General features: G+C 50.6%; 1 protein-coding gene across 4 annotated transcripts in view; it reads left to right on the top strand.

Moving 5' to 3' along the window:
- Positions 1-13,824, top strand: part of LOC101345748 (H-2 class I histocompatibility antigen, Q10 alpha chain-like) — an 18,682-nt gene extending 4,858 nt beyond the window's left edge. Inside the window, exons 1-8 of one of the 4 annotated variants that reach the window (XM_012558702.2) lie at positions 7-452; positions 1,712-1,819; positions 6,363-6,623; positions 8,296-8,571; positions 11,854-12,129; positions 12,246-12,353; positions 12,718-12,750; positions 13,063-13,824. In XM_012558702.2, coding sequence (XP_012414156.1) covers positions 1,771-1,819; positions 6,363-6,623; positions 8,296-8,571; positions 11,854-12,129; positions 12,246-12,353; positions 12,718-12,750; positions 13,063-13,127 — 1,068 coding nt within the window. In that variant the 5' untranslated portion in view covers positions 7-452; positions 1,712-1,770 and the 3' untranslated portion in view covers positions 13,128-13,824. Of the gene's footprint in view, positions 1-6; positions 453-1,450; positions 1,475-1,711; positions 1,820-6,362; positions 6,624-8,295; positions 8,572-11,853; positions 12,130-12,245; positions 12,354-12,717; positions 12,751-13,062 lie in introns of those variants that run through there. The other 3 variants (XM_023741463.1, XM_023741461.1, XM_023741462.1) reach the window with 3 other exon arrangements.
- Positions 13,825-14,555: the final 731 nt, after the last annotated feature.

Raw genomic sequence — 14,555 nt, 5'->3', positions numbered from 1 at the left:
TGCTCAGTAGGTATTTGTCAAATGAATTAAATTGCAAGGGGAGAGGTCAGGGCTTGGACATGCAGGTTAGGAAGTTCACAGCACACAGCTGCCCATTAACACCACAAGAATGAGTATGCTGCGGAGGGCTGAGAGGGCGGTGCCAGGAGGGGGGAATATATGCATTACTGGGAGCTTTCAACACCTGCCACTGTCCAGGCCCCACTCCAGACCAACTAAGCCAGTGTCAGTGCAGAATTTTCAAAGCTCCCTGGGTGATTCTAGGAGACAGTCAGGGTGGAGAACCACTGGCAGAGGTGGGAGTGGCCCAGCCGGGCAGGCAAGACAACCCGAGGGTCAAAATCTGGCTTTCTTCCTCTCTAAGCAGGGATAATCAGTGCCTGCCTCACAGGATTGCAATGAAGACTTGTGAATTAACACTTGTAACACTCTGGAACAAAGCCTAGCACAGAGTAAGCACTAGAAGCTTTTGTTAAATAAAACAGCAAGGCCGGGAACTTACCCTGTGGACTTTGCATGCAGGGAAAGTTTCCAGTCACCCCTGAGGCAATGCCCCAGTGTACAAATAACTTCAAATATAAGAATCAGCACAAAGCCAATTCCTACTAGGTGGAGGTCAAATGCTTAACCAGGTTTCCACATTCTCCAAGCTGCCGTACCAGTCCACCTCTGACACCACTCTCCTTCCACTCAGCACTCTTCCCTCCCCCATTTGGGTTCAGCAGTTCCTGCAACATCTCACAGAACTCACAAACTGTATTTGTAGATAAGTGGTTTATTAAGGAAGTAACGGGGTGCAACATGGGATCAAGATCAACAGGCTGTAGCTCAGCATCAGGAAGCATGTAGGCAAAGTCTCCCTTCTTCAGTGGAGGACAGCTCTCTCAGCCCCCCTCGGCAGTGCAGGCCTCCTTTCAGCTCCCTCAGGACAGGCTCCTCTGGACCCTGCCATCTGTCACCATCAACTCTGCCACTAGGCCCCTCTGGGCCTGTCGCCATCTCCAGTGTTACAGCCCTTGACCCATATTCCAGCTCTTTTAGGAGGTTTCTTGCCTCCTCTCTCTCTCTCTGCTTCTTCTCTTTTCTTTCATCCTTCTGCTTTTCCCTGCTGTTTCTCTTCCTGCTTCTTTCTGTCTGAAAAACTTCTGTGGGGTTGGCTGCATATATACACAACTCCTTGTTAATTTCAAGGCATGGCCCCTCCCTGTGGGGAGGCCACAAACTGACCAATCCCCTCTCAGTAGGCCACAGACACTTCATTTGCATAGTAAGCTGTGGTCACCTCATTTGCATAGTCCATAGTCACTTTATTTGCACTGGTATGTTGACCAATCTCTGCAAGGTGCATACCAATCACAGGGCAGGCTGCAGCCCAGGGCTAGACAAAAAGTCAAGTTGTTTACAGCTTGCCCGGAAAATGTCAATCAACCTGGACAAAAGTAACAACCCTCTGGGGTAGAACACTAGGGCAAAGGTAACTCCTCAGGGCTTAGGGAAAAAATCTCTTAAGCTGTTTTCTTTCCAAAGAACCAAGACAAAAGGCCACATAAAGGGAGTCATTTCACTACACCCAGCGTCCTTCTTTCCCTTTGAACATGCCTCTCATTGTCACTTTGTGCCATCTCTACCATCTCTCCCACAGGTCAACCAGGTTGTGTGGAATATTTATGCCTGGAGAGTCATACTTCCCTCTCCCCCTTTACCCTTGCAGAGAGTCCCTGGGGGCTGCCCGTGGTGGCTGATGGCCCAGCTTCCTTTGCAAAGGAGGTGATGGCAGAGCTGGCCAGTCAGGAGTTAGGAAAAAAACCATGGCCTGGAGGTAAGACCCCCATCCCACCTGCTGAAGAAGGGGCAGGAATGGTGGAGGCCCAGAGCCTCCAGCCTGTAGGAGGAGGGAGGGTGCATAGTCTTGGGAGTCTGGGCAGACCATCTCAGGTTGGGAGGTGGGGAACTCAGTGGCCAGAGCCTCTAGAGGGTGCCTGGGGCTGGGGCCAGGCCTACTGAGGGCTGGCCTCCTCACTTAGGCAGCTTGCCAACCCCCTGCCCCTAACCTCCTCCACCAGCTCTCTCCATCCCTTGCCTACCTCCCTCTTCACTATAGGAAGGGGGAGACTAATAAGAATAGTAATATCTGTAGAGTTCTTTCTCCATGTCCATATTTCTTTCTTATATTCATGATCTCATTTAATGCTTATAGCACTGTGGAAGATTAATTGCCCCCACTTTACAGATGTGGAAACCAAGGCCTAGAGCTATTAAATAGCTTCCTCAGTGCCACACAGCTAGAGAGTGGCAGTGCCAGGAGTATTGTGGGGAGGTGGGCAGATGCTTCTGGGGAGGTGCTGGGGGGAAGTACCAAGCATCTCCCTCCCCTCCCCACAGTCAAAGGAAGAGGGAGGCTGTACTTAAGCGTGGTGGGAGACTGCCTCTTGTTAGGGGCGGTGGCCCAGTGACCAGGAAGGAACAGTGGGTGGCTGATGACACAGACAAACCCTGAGGCAGCAATAAGCATGTGACTAATTCGTTAGGCAATATCACCACCAGTACATTTGCCATGGAGTCGATTCCAACTCATGGTGACCTCACATGTGCAGAGTAGAACTGCTCCGTAGGCTTTTCAAGGCTGTGACCTTTCAGAAGCAGATCGACAAGCCTTTTTTCTGAGGTATCTCTGGGTGGGTTCCGTTCGTAATTGAGTGCTTAACCGCTTTGCACCACCCAGGGACTCCTGGCAATATCACAGCAGGAGCAAATTCCCCAGGATGTTTCATGCAACCCCACTTCCTCCTGCCTTAGTTGCACAGTGCCTGACGCTGACCCAGCTGTTACCTCCATCAGCCCAGCAGTGAGGGTGACAGCTCCAAAGCCAGGGGAGGTGATCTGATGATTGCTTCCTTGGCTTCTTTTGTCCCTTTCTGGGCTGGAGCCCAAGGCATGGTGATCTCTCCTGGGTTGGGTAGTGAGCATGTAGGAGTCTAGGCCTAGCTAAGACCTCTTCCTGGGGCAAAAGGGGTGTGGGCAGTGTGTGAGCCCCCACAGAGAGCAGGCTGGACTTTATCTGATAGGTGGAGCAGACAACAGTGGGATTTTCAGGGAAGGAGAAATGGCAGGCCCCTCACTGGGTATGTGGAAAACAGTACCTGGAAGTCAGCTGTGTGAGGAGGCCGTGATCATGAACTTGTCCTCAAAGCAGGTTCCAGACACCCAGGATGAGCACCTGATGGCAGAGCTTAGGCTATGGGTAGAAGCAGTCCAGGGCAAAGCAGAAGTCAAGGCCAGGAACCAGAGCCCCCACAGCAGGGAGGGCTAGACCAGAGGCTACATTCAGGCCATTCCAGATAACCATCTGGACAACCCTGGACAAGATCCAGGATTCGACCACTTCTTAAACCCCTACTGCTACTACACTCTTTCACGCCACCTTTTTTTTTTTTCCTTCCTGCATTATTGCAGGGAGCCCTGGTGGTTCAGTATCCTTCAAACACCACAAGCACATTTCTGTCTCAGGATCTTTGCACTTGTGGTTCCCTCTGCAGACCTACAATACTCTCTCTCGGATCTCCGCGTGCCTGACTCCTTTGGGTCTTTACTCAGAAGTTTACTTTTTTGAGCGACCTTCCCTGACCACTCTCTGAAATTTAAAACCCTTCCCCTAATATTTCACATTTCCCTGCTTTATTTTTTTCTCATCAGCCCTTATTGCTGTCCAGCCTATCATACATTTTATTCTTTTATCTTGCTTATCATGTGAGCTTCCTGAGAGCAGGGATTTCAGGCTGTTCAGTTCATCACAGCATCCCCAGGCCTAGGAGAGTGCCAGACACACAGTAGGTGCTCAGAAAACATTGCTGAGTTGGTGGGGGAGTGTAGGTCATCACTGGGTATATAATTTAGGCTGCCAGGGTGGGCAGGGAATCCAAAGACATGGGTAGACCTGAGCTGCCTCTGCCTGGGGAGGGTAGATAGTGGGAAGATGCCGTGGGGAGAGAGGATGCTCATCTGTTGCAGCCAAACAGTTTCAGCCAGAAGTGTGTTTACTAAAAACGCAGTGAGACCAGAGGCCTCCTGGAGAAGCCCTTAAGCCCCCACAGACTTGAGAGTCTGGGTGTGCATTCTGGCCTTGCCTTTCATTGTTGGTGTGAGCTTGACAGGTGACCTTGCCTCTCTGTGGCTCAGTTTCCTCATCTTTCGTGGACAGTTAACAATAGTGCCTACCTCATAATGTTGTTATGAGGGTGAACTGAGCCAACATTTTGTAAAGTTCTCAGCACAGAGATCAGCATGTGAGTGCTTAGAAGTGTTTTGTAAATTTTAAAAATATTAAGTTGCCAGACTTCCTCTCATTTCTAATCAAAAATAACTTGTCATTAAAGCAGCTAAAATGAAACATTAAATAGTAAGTAGACCGTGTATATGCCCTAATGGAATAACCAGGTGATTCACGTTGCTACCTTTCTCACCAGTCCTGGCCTGGAATCAGGAGGGCTTCCTGGAGGAAGGGATACCTGAGCTACAACCTGAAGCATAAGGAGAAATTGGCCAAGAGAAGAGGGGGAGGAGAGTGCTTGGGGCAGAAGGAGCACAGGTGCAAAGGCCCAGAGGTCTGGGTCTAACAGAGGGCCTGGGCAGAGTTTGATGTGGCCGGAAAGTAGCAAGGAGGTGGTGAACACAGAGTTTGAGTGTGGAGATGTCTGACTTGCTTCTTTCACATTTGGATATTCAACCTTTGAGCACCTACTGTATGCTGGGCACTGTTCTGGGTGCTGAGGAAACATCAGAGAACAAACTGTACAGAAATCTGTGCCCTGGGGGATCTGACGTTTGAGGGGGAGGAACAGATTATTAACAAGTTAAACAAGTAAAATACATAGTCTGTTGAGTCGGAATTTGACTCGATGGCAGCACGTTTGGTTTTTATAGAAGGTAGCAGGTGTTCTGGAGAAAAATGTTGCAGGGCGGGAGTTAGGGTGTAGTGTGGAGGTAAATATTTAATATAGTGGGCAAAATTTTGAAGACCTCACCGAAAAAGTAACATTTGAGCAAAACCTTCGATTAAAATGAGATGAGGGTAGCAAGCCATTAATATCTCTGGCAAAGGTGCATTCTTTTTTTTTTTTTTTTTAATGAAAGTACAATTAAATTTAATTAAATCATGAGAACTTAACATATATTTTACATTGTAGACAAAATGGAACCAAAATGCATACATGCTCAGTGGTTAAATGTGAATCCTATACATTCACAGTTAGTCTGGTTCTTTTGATTGAAGTCTTCTCTCAGATCATTGCCCTTTCTGTAGTTTCCAAGCCTGAGACTAATTATTAATCTTGGATTTATAACGTGGCTATTTCTTTTCTAAGCAAAGGATGATATCATCATTCCGCTCCATTATTTCTACCACATAAACTGTCACTCTTAACCTGCCACTCCACTGCCATGACAACCTCAGTCTCACAATGTCCTGGCCTGCTCCTTCTGTTTCACCATCAGCTGGTCATTCAATTCACTTCTGTAATCCAGAGTGTCCCTCGGTCTCATATTCATAAATTTGCACAAGGGGGGCCTAAACACACTTTCAACATGATGATTTAAATCATAGTTTTTTGTCTAAATCCTCCTCAAATGCTCTCATTCATAATTACACCATATTGTAGGTATGCTGAATTTTTAAAGATAACAGCTTTTGTTTTTATATAGCTTGAGTCAGGACCGGCTGCTAATGGATTTCATCTCTAGGACCAAACAAATTGATGAGTGAGGGCTTCTGAAGACACAGTACAGAGAAACCTCAAGACAGCATTTGGACTTAAAGAGAATAGAGATAGCCTAGCAATGTAAGCCGTGGGAGCAGTAAGGGAAATCAAGATGCCGCCAACTTGGCAACAAAGATTTATGAGCAGTGTGATGGCTGGCCTTTGTCAGGCATCTTTGGGAATGAATAATTTCACATAAAGCTTCCAAACAGCCAGATTTTCTTTTTTTATCACATCCTTTTTAATTGCGAAGTGGGAAACCAGATAATCCCACTTATTAGAGATGAATGTAAAGTAGGATAAGTGGGCCCTGAGTGAGAGTCTGAGAGATTTTCCCGGCTTAAAGTCCACAAACCTTAGTGCATGAACTTTGGCCTCAAAATTGTGTTGATTTGTTGATTGTTTATTTAGACTATTGGACAATTTGGATGTTCTTTTTTTCTTTTTAAACCAAAATTCCCAGTTCTTGATCCTACTAATAGGGAATACTGTCTGGGTAGGTTTCTACTCCCTTCACCTCCCACCCTGCCACCAGCCCCATCAACCCGATTCCCAGTGAAAATCCTGGCAGTTGCACGTGAGCCTGAGACCACATCCATGTTTTTGCAGGGACCCACTCTCTCCACTACCACTACCTGGCCCTGTCAGAGCCAGGCCAGGGCCTCCCCCAGTTTCTGGCTGTAGGCTATGTGGACGACCAGCCCTTCATCCGGTATGACAGTCGCGTGGGCAGGGCCCAGCCCCAGGCCCTGTGGATGGCGGCCGTGGACGCCCAGTACTGGGAAAGGGAGACCCAGAAGCTGAGGGTCTGGGAGAAGGTGCAGCAGGTGGAGATGTGGACCGTGATGGGCTACCACAACCACAGCAGCGGTGCGTTGGGGCGGGGCGTCGTAGAGGGTGGGCTGGCAGGGGCGGGGCATGGCGGAGGACTGGCCTGGTGGGCCAGAATGTCTGGGATGCCTTAGGGTGTCTGGGCAGGCCGTTAGGGCTGGGAGGGTGGGGGTAGGGCGGGCTGTCAGAATGGGACATGGAGTCCAGTCGGGCGGGGCAGGGCGGGGTAGGGCAGCCTGGCGGGGCGGGGTATCAGGGCAGCAATGGGGCGTCTGGACCCTTTGGCGAAGCAGGGTATCAGGAAGGCACCGCGCCGGTCCCGTCTCCCTGCTTCTGCTCCCTGTTCTTCCCTATCCCCTCTTTGCTTTTTGAGAGGTGGTCCCACTCTCTCGCACACTCTGAACGCAGAACCTCCAGGCAACTCATGTCTGTCCACTAAGGGAACAAATGCTGGTCAGCCTCCTGGACAGGCAGCCAGCCCCGTCAGAGGTCGAGGCTCCTGACGCTTGGCCCTTCAGTCTCCTCCCGCCCCAGCCAAGCAGGCCAGAGAGAGTCTTCAAAATCGGTTCTGGCTCCAGCGGCCATTCCGCGGGCCAGCGTGAGGAGCGTCCGCAGACCTGGGGGCCCGCGATGCCTGCCCATCTCATTATCCTTGCCTCCCCCTCGACTGCCCAGGGTTCCCTGCCTCGCTCACTTCCCACCCCCTCCAAATGCTTCAAAACGTGCCCTCTCCACCTCTCTTAAACGCCATCTCTGCCAGGTGAGGAGAGGGTCACTAAGTGAAATAGGCTGACAGCTCAGGATGGGAGAGAGAACCTGGGTGAAGAGTGAGACAGATGCAGGCCAGGCTCCTGCTCTGCCAAATCGAATGTCAGTGAGAGAGAGGGCATTTCTCTCAGCTTCTGCTTCCTCATCTCTGAAATGAGCAGGCTCATGCCTATTGCCAGGGATGTTGCAAGAATTAAGTGAAGTAATATGTGGAACACAGAGTATTCACACTGCACACTATGCGTGTTAGTTTATCCTCTTACTCTATGCCAAGACACCCAAATGACCGAACCAAAAACCACAGGTCCCCAGAGGCCTCAAAGAAGTAGAGCATGAAAGGGTGAGATGTTTCTGGCCTGACCTGTGTCACAGAGCGTTCCTGTGGCTGGAGCTCGAGGGAACCAGCCCAGGGTCTCCAGGATAAGCATGAACAGCCAGCCACCCACTCTGTGGGACAGTGATAACAGCCAAGCGCACCAGTTTTCACATCTCTGAAATCAGGCTATATTAGTCTTAACCACCCATGAATAATACAAGGATTTTCTTGGCTGTAATCTTTATGAAAGCAGATCACAAGGCCTTTCTTCTGTGGTGCCGCCGGGTGGGTTCAAACTGCCAACCTTTTGGTTAGTAGATGAGCACAAACCGCTTGCGCCACCCAGGGACCTATCTTATAAATGGCAGATTTTTTTTTCCATCTTAGTGGAATATAAAATAACAGTGTCTTAAAGTTATGGAACTAGGTCTTCTTCTCAGATGAGGAAACGGGGCTGCAGAGAGGCCCAGCAGGTTGCTCAGCCCTGGCTGTTCATGAGAATTACCTGGGGAGCATTTTAAAAAATACTGACGTCCTGCCTTCTCCCACCCCTTCAGAGGCCCCGTGGTAGTGGGTTTCTCCCCAGTGGCCCTCGCTGACTGCTGCCTTCTTGCCTGGTATACTCAGGCAAGCACAGTGCTCAGCGTATGTTCGGCTGTGAGATCCAGGAGGATGGCCGCTCCAGCAGTTTCTGGCAATTTGGCTTCAATGGGCAGGACCACCTGTCACTGGACCTGGATACACTGAGCTGGGTGTCAGCCCATCCTGTGGCCTTACGGACAAAGCGCTGGTGGGAGACAGAGCGCTGCTACGCCGAGTACGACAAGGCCTACCTGCAAGGCCTCTGTCTCACCTCGCTGCGCAGGTACCTGGAGCTGGGAGGCCAGAGTCTGATCCGCACAGGTGAGGGCATTAAAAAAAAAACCAAACCCATTGCTGTTGAGTTGATTCCGACTCATAGTGACTCTGTAGGACAGAGTAGAACTGCCTCTATAGGTTTCCAAGAAGCAGCTGGTGGATTCGAACTGCCAACCTTTTGGTTAGCAGCCGAGCTCTTATAGCCCATGGCAATTGAAAGAGCAGTCCCCATGCCTCACATGTGCAAGTGCCATCAACTTTACAGATAGGCCTGTGAGGGTGGAGAGGATAGGCTGCCATCCCCGTCTCAGACAAGCTTCCAGAGGCCCAGAAATGCGACTGACTAGCAGCGTAGCGGGAGGAAAGCCCCAACCTCTGACCCTCACCCCAGTGCTCTTAGCCTGGAGTGAGGAGTTCTGGGGTCTCCTCTGCCCACAGTGTGGTCTTGGGTAATTAACCCCATAACTCTGGGACTCAGTTTCTTCATCTGTAGAGTGAGTGCGTTAAACCAGGTGGCTCATGAAGTTTGAGGTCTAATGTCCTGTGGTTCTGCTCCTTGGGAAATGGTTCCAGCGGATGGCGTCCATCACCAGGCCAGTCCCTGGACCAGGAAAGCTGAGGCCCCTCATCCCCATTCCTCCCCACCCCTATCCCTCCTTGTAATTAACTTGCTGCTCAGGCCCCGGGCCCATTCAGCACCATGTAGTAAACTTCTCCTAACCCTAAACAGCAGAGCTGGAGATACAGGAGTTATGTACTTCCAAGACACAAGAGCTGGGACAGACAGTAGGGAAATGGGTGCTTGGGGATGCTGAGGAGTGGAGGAGGCCTTTCAGGCTGTGGTTGTCAGGGAGGCTGCCTGGGGCGGGGGCGGGGTGGTGGTGGTGCTGAGTCAGAGTATGTAGCACACCATTCATGGTTTTTGACTGTTGGAAATGTGAATCTGCTGAGACAATAGGGAAGACGTTCCTAGAAGGGAAGACAGGACAAATGTTACCGTAATAGGGTCAGCGCCCTAGAGCAGTCAAGCTAATGAAACATATCCAAGTCAGGAAGAGTGAGAAAGTTTTAATTTAGGAAGTGTACACCACCAGGGATCCAACAGCAATGCAGGCTGTCTCTGTGGAGTCCCAAAAAGGCATTTTTACATCAGAGTTTATATATGATTTTTACAAAGGTTAGAAGTGTCATTATTTATTACAAGAGACTCTTTATCATACTAGAGAGATAAATGCCGGACATTTCCTTATCTGACATCTGGGTCATAAACCACAGGTGGTGGGGACAGAGCAAAACAAAGTCGTTAACAAAGGTATGCGAAAAGGAGAAGTCAAAGAAAAAAGGAAAAAAAAACTTATAGGTTCATCATGGCGTTAGTTATGTCAAGTTGTCAGTCACCCGTTTTGAAAAGGAGAAAATATGCTGGGGAGTATTAAGGTCACACAAATAAAGTCAGGAGGAGATGATGCGATTATGAGAGCAGAGGGTGGTGGCCCAGAGCTCAGGCGCTGGAGCACAACCTCCTCATCCAGATCCCAGCTCCATGACTTGCTGGCTGTGTGATCTTGGGCAAGTAGCTTGTCCTCTTTGTGCCTCAGTTTCCTCATCAGTAAAATGGAGATGGTAATAACATCACCTGCCTCCCAGAAGCACCATATTGGTGTGTGTGAAATAAGTGAGTGTTGAACTCTCACTCAATACCAGGCTTCATTCTAGGCCCTTTACTTCAGTTAGCTTATTGAGTCTCAGAATAATCCTGAGAGGAAGGAACCATTAATCCCCATTAAGCCTTGAGAGACAGGGATTAAGGGGCTTCCCTCAGGTCACTTAGCTAGAAAAGGGTGGAGCTGGGCTTCAAGCCCAGGCTGTCTGACTCCAGAGCCCACACTTTAACCAACCTAGTTCTGAGGTCAGGGAAGGGTCATGTAAAAATGGCATGGTAGAGATCTCCTCTAACTTCACAAGGGGGAAGGAGAATCAAGATCAACAGCCCAAGGCTGATTCCTGTGAGGTAGAGGTCAGACATGCATCCACCCTCCAACCTTTCTACCAATTCTGACACCAATTGTCCTTGCCACAGCACTCTCTACTTCTCTGCTGGGTGCGATAATTCATTGTAATGGCCACACAGAACTCACAGACAATATTCATGATTATGAAGTTTATCAGGAAAGTAACAGGTTACAGTTCAGGCTCATGAACAGCTCAGAATACAGTTCTTCCATCAATCAGGACAGCTTCTTCTTAGCTGTGCCCATAGGCATGCCTCTTTCTGGCCCCTCGGCCTCTGTCCCACTTGGCCAAGTGTTACAAAGCTCTTTTAGCTCTGCCAGTAAGTACCAGGGGCCTACCACTCCACTAGTAAGCCTCAGTCTGAAGGTGCTTAGCTCTCTGGCTCTGTGGGTCGGCACACCCAACTGTAACCACCTTGCTCCATGGGCAAGAAAACCCACCACACCATCTCCTGCCAGTCTCCTGGTTTGGCTGCCTCTGCTGCCGCTGTTTCTCTTCTGCTGCTTCTCACCATCTCTCACTGTCTCCGGTGTTACAGCTCTCTCTCTCTCCATCTCCTGGGTCTAGGAGGCCTCAGCGCAGGGATCCTAGGTCCAATGGACATGCTCCACTCCTAGATCTTCTTTCTTTGTGGTAATAGGCTCCCGTCTCTGCTCTGGATTGACTGCTCTTTGTAAGCCTAGCAGAATGGCAAGACTGACCAATCCCCTCATTAGGGTTCCATACACCTTATTTGCATGGTATCATTCCCACAAGGGTACCATGCACCTTATTTGCATTATTAGCAAGCTATCCAATCCCCTTTGTGGGCCACAAGCACTTCATCTGCATAGTCCTCACCTAGTCATTTGGTGGGAGTTAAAAAGACTACAGCTAGAAGGGCTATATTAAGTAATTCACTGCACCACAGGTCATAACCTTGCTTTCACGTAACAAATGCATATTAGGTACCTACTGTGTGCAGGAAGTCACAGGGAAATATGCAGAGCTCTGAGAAAACTCTAGGGTCACTGTGGGAAGAAAGGGAACATGTGTGTCCATACAGGAGCCAACAGCCCCGGCCAGGACCCTCTTAGGGGTTGGGGATGGGAAGTCACATCTCCCACATGGGAATTCCCAGGATGATGCCTCATTGGGTCAGTTGCTGATGGGTCCCCTGTAGCTCCCCTGGAGAGAGACCCTGCTTGCCATCTCCTACCTGTCCTCCAGCCCTGGAAGATGGCAGAGGCACCCGGGATAAAGACATGGGGGATGAGATGGGCAGAGAGCAGCCGCTCACCAGCCTTCTTACCCTCCTCCTCCTTCTCCCTGCAGAGCCACCCAAGGTGCAGGTGACAAGGCACACGGGCCAGGATGGTAGGACCACACTGAGGTGCTGGGCCCTGGGCTTCTACCCACGGGACATCTCCCTGAGCTGGTGGCTGAGTGGGGAGGAGCTGGCCCTAGAGACTGAGCATGTGGAGACACGCCCCAGCGGGGATGGCACCTACCAGAAGTGGGCAGCTGTGCAGGTGCCTGCTGGGGAGGAGGCCTGGTACTCCTGCCACGTGCAGCACCGGGGCCTGAACCATGCACTCACTGTGACCTGGGGTGAGGAGCCGCAGTTTGGCTGAACAGGGGGAGAGAAGGGGGAGGGAGGAGCCCCACCGCACCCTGAGACAGCTCTGTGGCTGGGGGGGATGCTCCCTCTTCTCTACCTTCTTTAGAATCACCCCCTCATCCAAGAATTACTGCCACCATGGTTATCTTCGCCATCCTGGTCACCGTTTCCCTAGTGGCTGGAGTTGTGATCTGGATCAAGATGCAGCTTCCAGGTCAGTGGGAAGAAACAAAGGGGTGGAAGGCATTCCTGGCTAGTCCAGCCCTATAGGGAGGAATGCTCTGCTCTCCTCCCTTCACCCAGAACTGTTCCCACCTGGAGAGCAGCAGCTACTGCTGAGGTGCCCCTGCCTCCACTCTTAGAGAAGCCCTCAGCCCCAGCACCCCATCCCACATCCACATATCTCCCTCTGGACCCTGCCGATCCCACAGTCTTGGGGAGACCACTGGGCCTGACCTTGGAAAGGGTCCAGAAGGAGAGGGAGTGGGATGGTGGTGGCCCAGGGGCCACCTCACCTCCTTCTCCCCTCCTCTACCTACCACCAACCTAGTCTCGTTTGTGTTCTTTTTTCCCCACAGCCAGGGATAAGGAATCTTACCAGCAAGCCCCAGGTGATTTGTGGGATGGGGAAGGACTGGGGAGAGGAACCCCAAGGGCTGGAGATGCTCCCAAGCTATGACTGAGATGCCTTAGAACCAAAGATGAGGGTGGGAGGCGGGGGTGGGCTGTATTCCCTGTCTGTAACCCTAGTCTCAGCCCTCTGCCCCATCTCTCTGTCCTGGACCATCCCCAGCAGGGTAGAGAGAGGGGAGCAAGCCCTGTCTGTGTGGGAGGGGGTGGGGATCACTCCGAGGAACCACTGCCTGAATTTGGAGGGAGACCTGGGAGAGGGCCAGTGTCACCTCCCGCCTTTGTCTTTGCAGGTGAAGAGGACCTGCATAAATCCCAAAGCCCCTCAAGAGCAGTGTCTGCTCAGCATCTCTGCTGACCGAAGTTCACTGTTAAAAGACCAAGGGGGTGTTTGGGGCGCTGTTTGGAGGCGCCTGGAGGCCACCAAGCTCTCCTCATCCCATCAGCCTCATTTCAAGTGGTCTGGGTCACTGACTTAAGCATTGTCATCTTCCTGAAGTCCTTTTAAAAATCCAGTTGTTTCCTGTTTGGAGGGTGGGGAGGAGGGTGGCAGTAATCATTCCTCAGATACATTTGACACTTGACAGTTTGCAGAATGATTTCATATAAGTGTAAATTGCACTTGAGCCTTACAGACACCGGTGATGTTATTCTCATCCCTGCCTCCCCAACATAGACACCAAGGCTCAGAGCAGTTAAGGAAGAATCAGAATAATAGGAGTTATGAGGCACATCCTACATCCATATGCCAGCATCTGGAAGAACCGCCTCTTTTTATAAATGTGTTCTTGTATATAGTATGATCCCTTTTTGTAAAGAAAAACAGTGTTGAGGGGTATGGGGGTGGCGCTGGGGGTAATGAGTGTATGTGGATGTGCGCAGGGGTGTGGGGGAGTGGAGCTGAGTGTCCTTGTTTATGTGAGAAGAAATTCATCTGAATTTCTTCAGGTACCCCTGGGCAGCTGGAGGATGAGAAACAACACAGTACATATTTTGTACAGGTTTGAATTTTTACAATGAGCACGTGTTACTTTTACAATAAGGAAAAAACCTTTTTTGCTGTGTCCTGTGGAAATCCTTTAAGTGTGTGACCTGGCGGAAGGCCCACCCTCACTTTCCCTGCATTTTCAGTGGAGCAGAAACCCATGTCTGCTTTGTGAACAAGAATCTCTATGGGGCCACACGTCTTTGTTTATTTAGCAGTTACAGCCTCAGTCACAGGCCACATGAGGCACAAAGGCTGGGACTCGGACATAGAGGAGGTGTGAGCCCTGGAGGGGGAGAGCTCCACTGTCATGAGTGGCCAGAGGACCTCGAGGCCAGCTCATGCCCTCTCATCCATCCGGAGGAAACTTGAGGCCCCTGCCAGGGCACCCTCTCCCTCTCCTACCCAACCCATTCCTACCTGGGAGAGCCTGCTGGCACCCCAAGGCATGAGGAACTTCTGAAACCACTGTGTCCTGCACCCCTAGCAGAACACAGCCCAAGGACCTGAGAGACTTTTGACTCCAGAAAAAGTTTCAGCCTGCTTTGGTGGCCTGCATGACCTCAGCACTGAGCTGGTAGCTGTCAGATTTTATTGAAGGATGTGTGTTAAATGTCTGTTTCAGTGACAGTGTCATGAACAGTATACACTGTGCTGATCATGTACCAAAGGGTACTGCTTCCCTCCCTCCACCCTGAGTGCCATTTGTTGGCTGCTGGTGTTGCTTTTTTCTGCATCTTTAGATTTCTTCCTTAACCTCTCACCACCTCCCCCTCCTTCCTCTCAAATACCTGGTCTGTG

Source organism: Trichechus manatus, unplaced genomic scaffold, assembly GCF_000243295.1.
Source record: "Trichechus manatus latirostris isolate Lorelei unplaced genomic scaffold, TriManLat1.0 scaffold00181, whole genome shotgun sequence".
NCBI lineage: Eukaryota > Metazoa > Chordata > Mammalia > Sirenia > Trichechidae > Trichechus > Trichechus manatus.
Note: the sequence above shows the minus strand (reverse complement) of the source record. Positions and strands in the feature narration are given on the sequence as shown.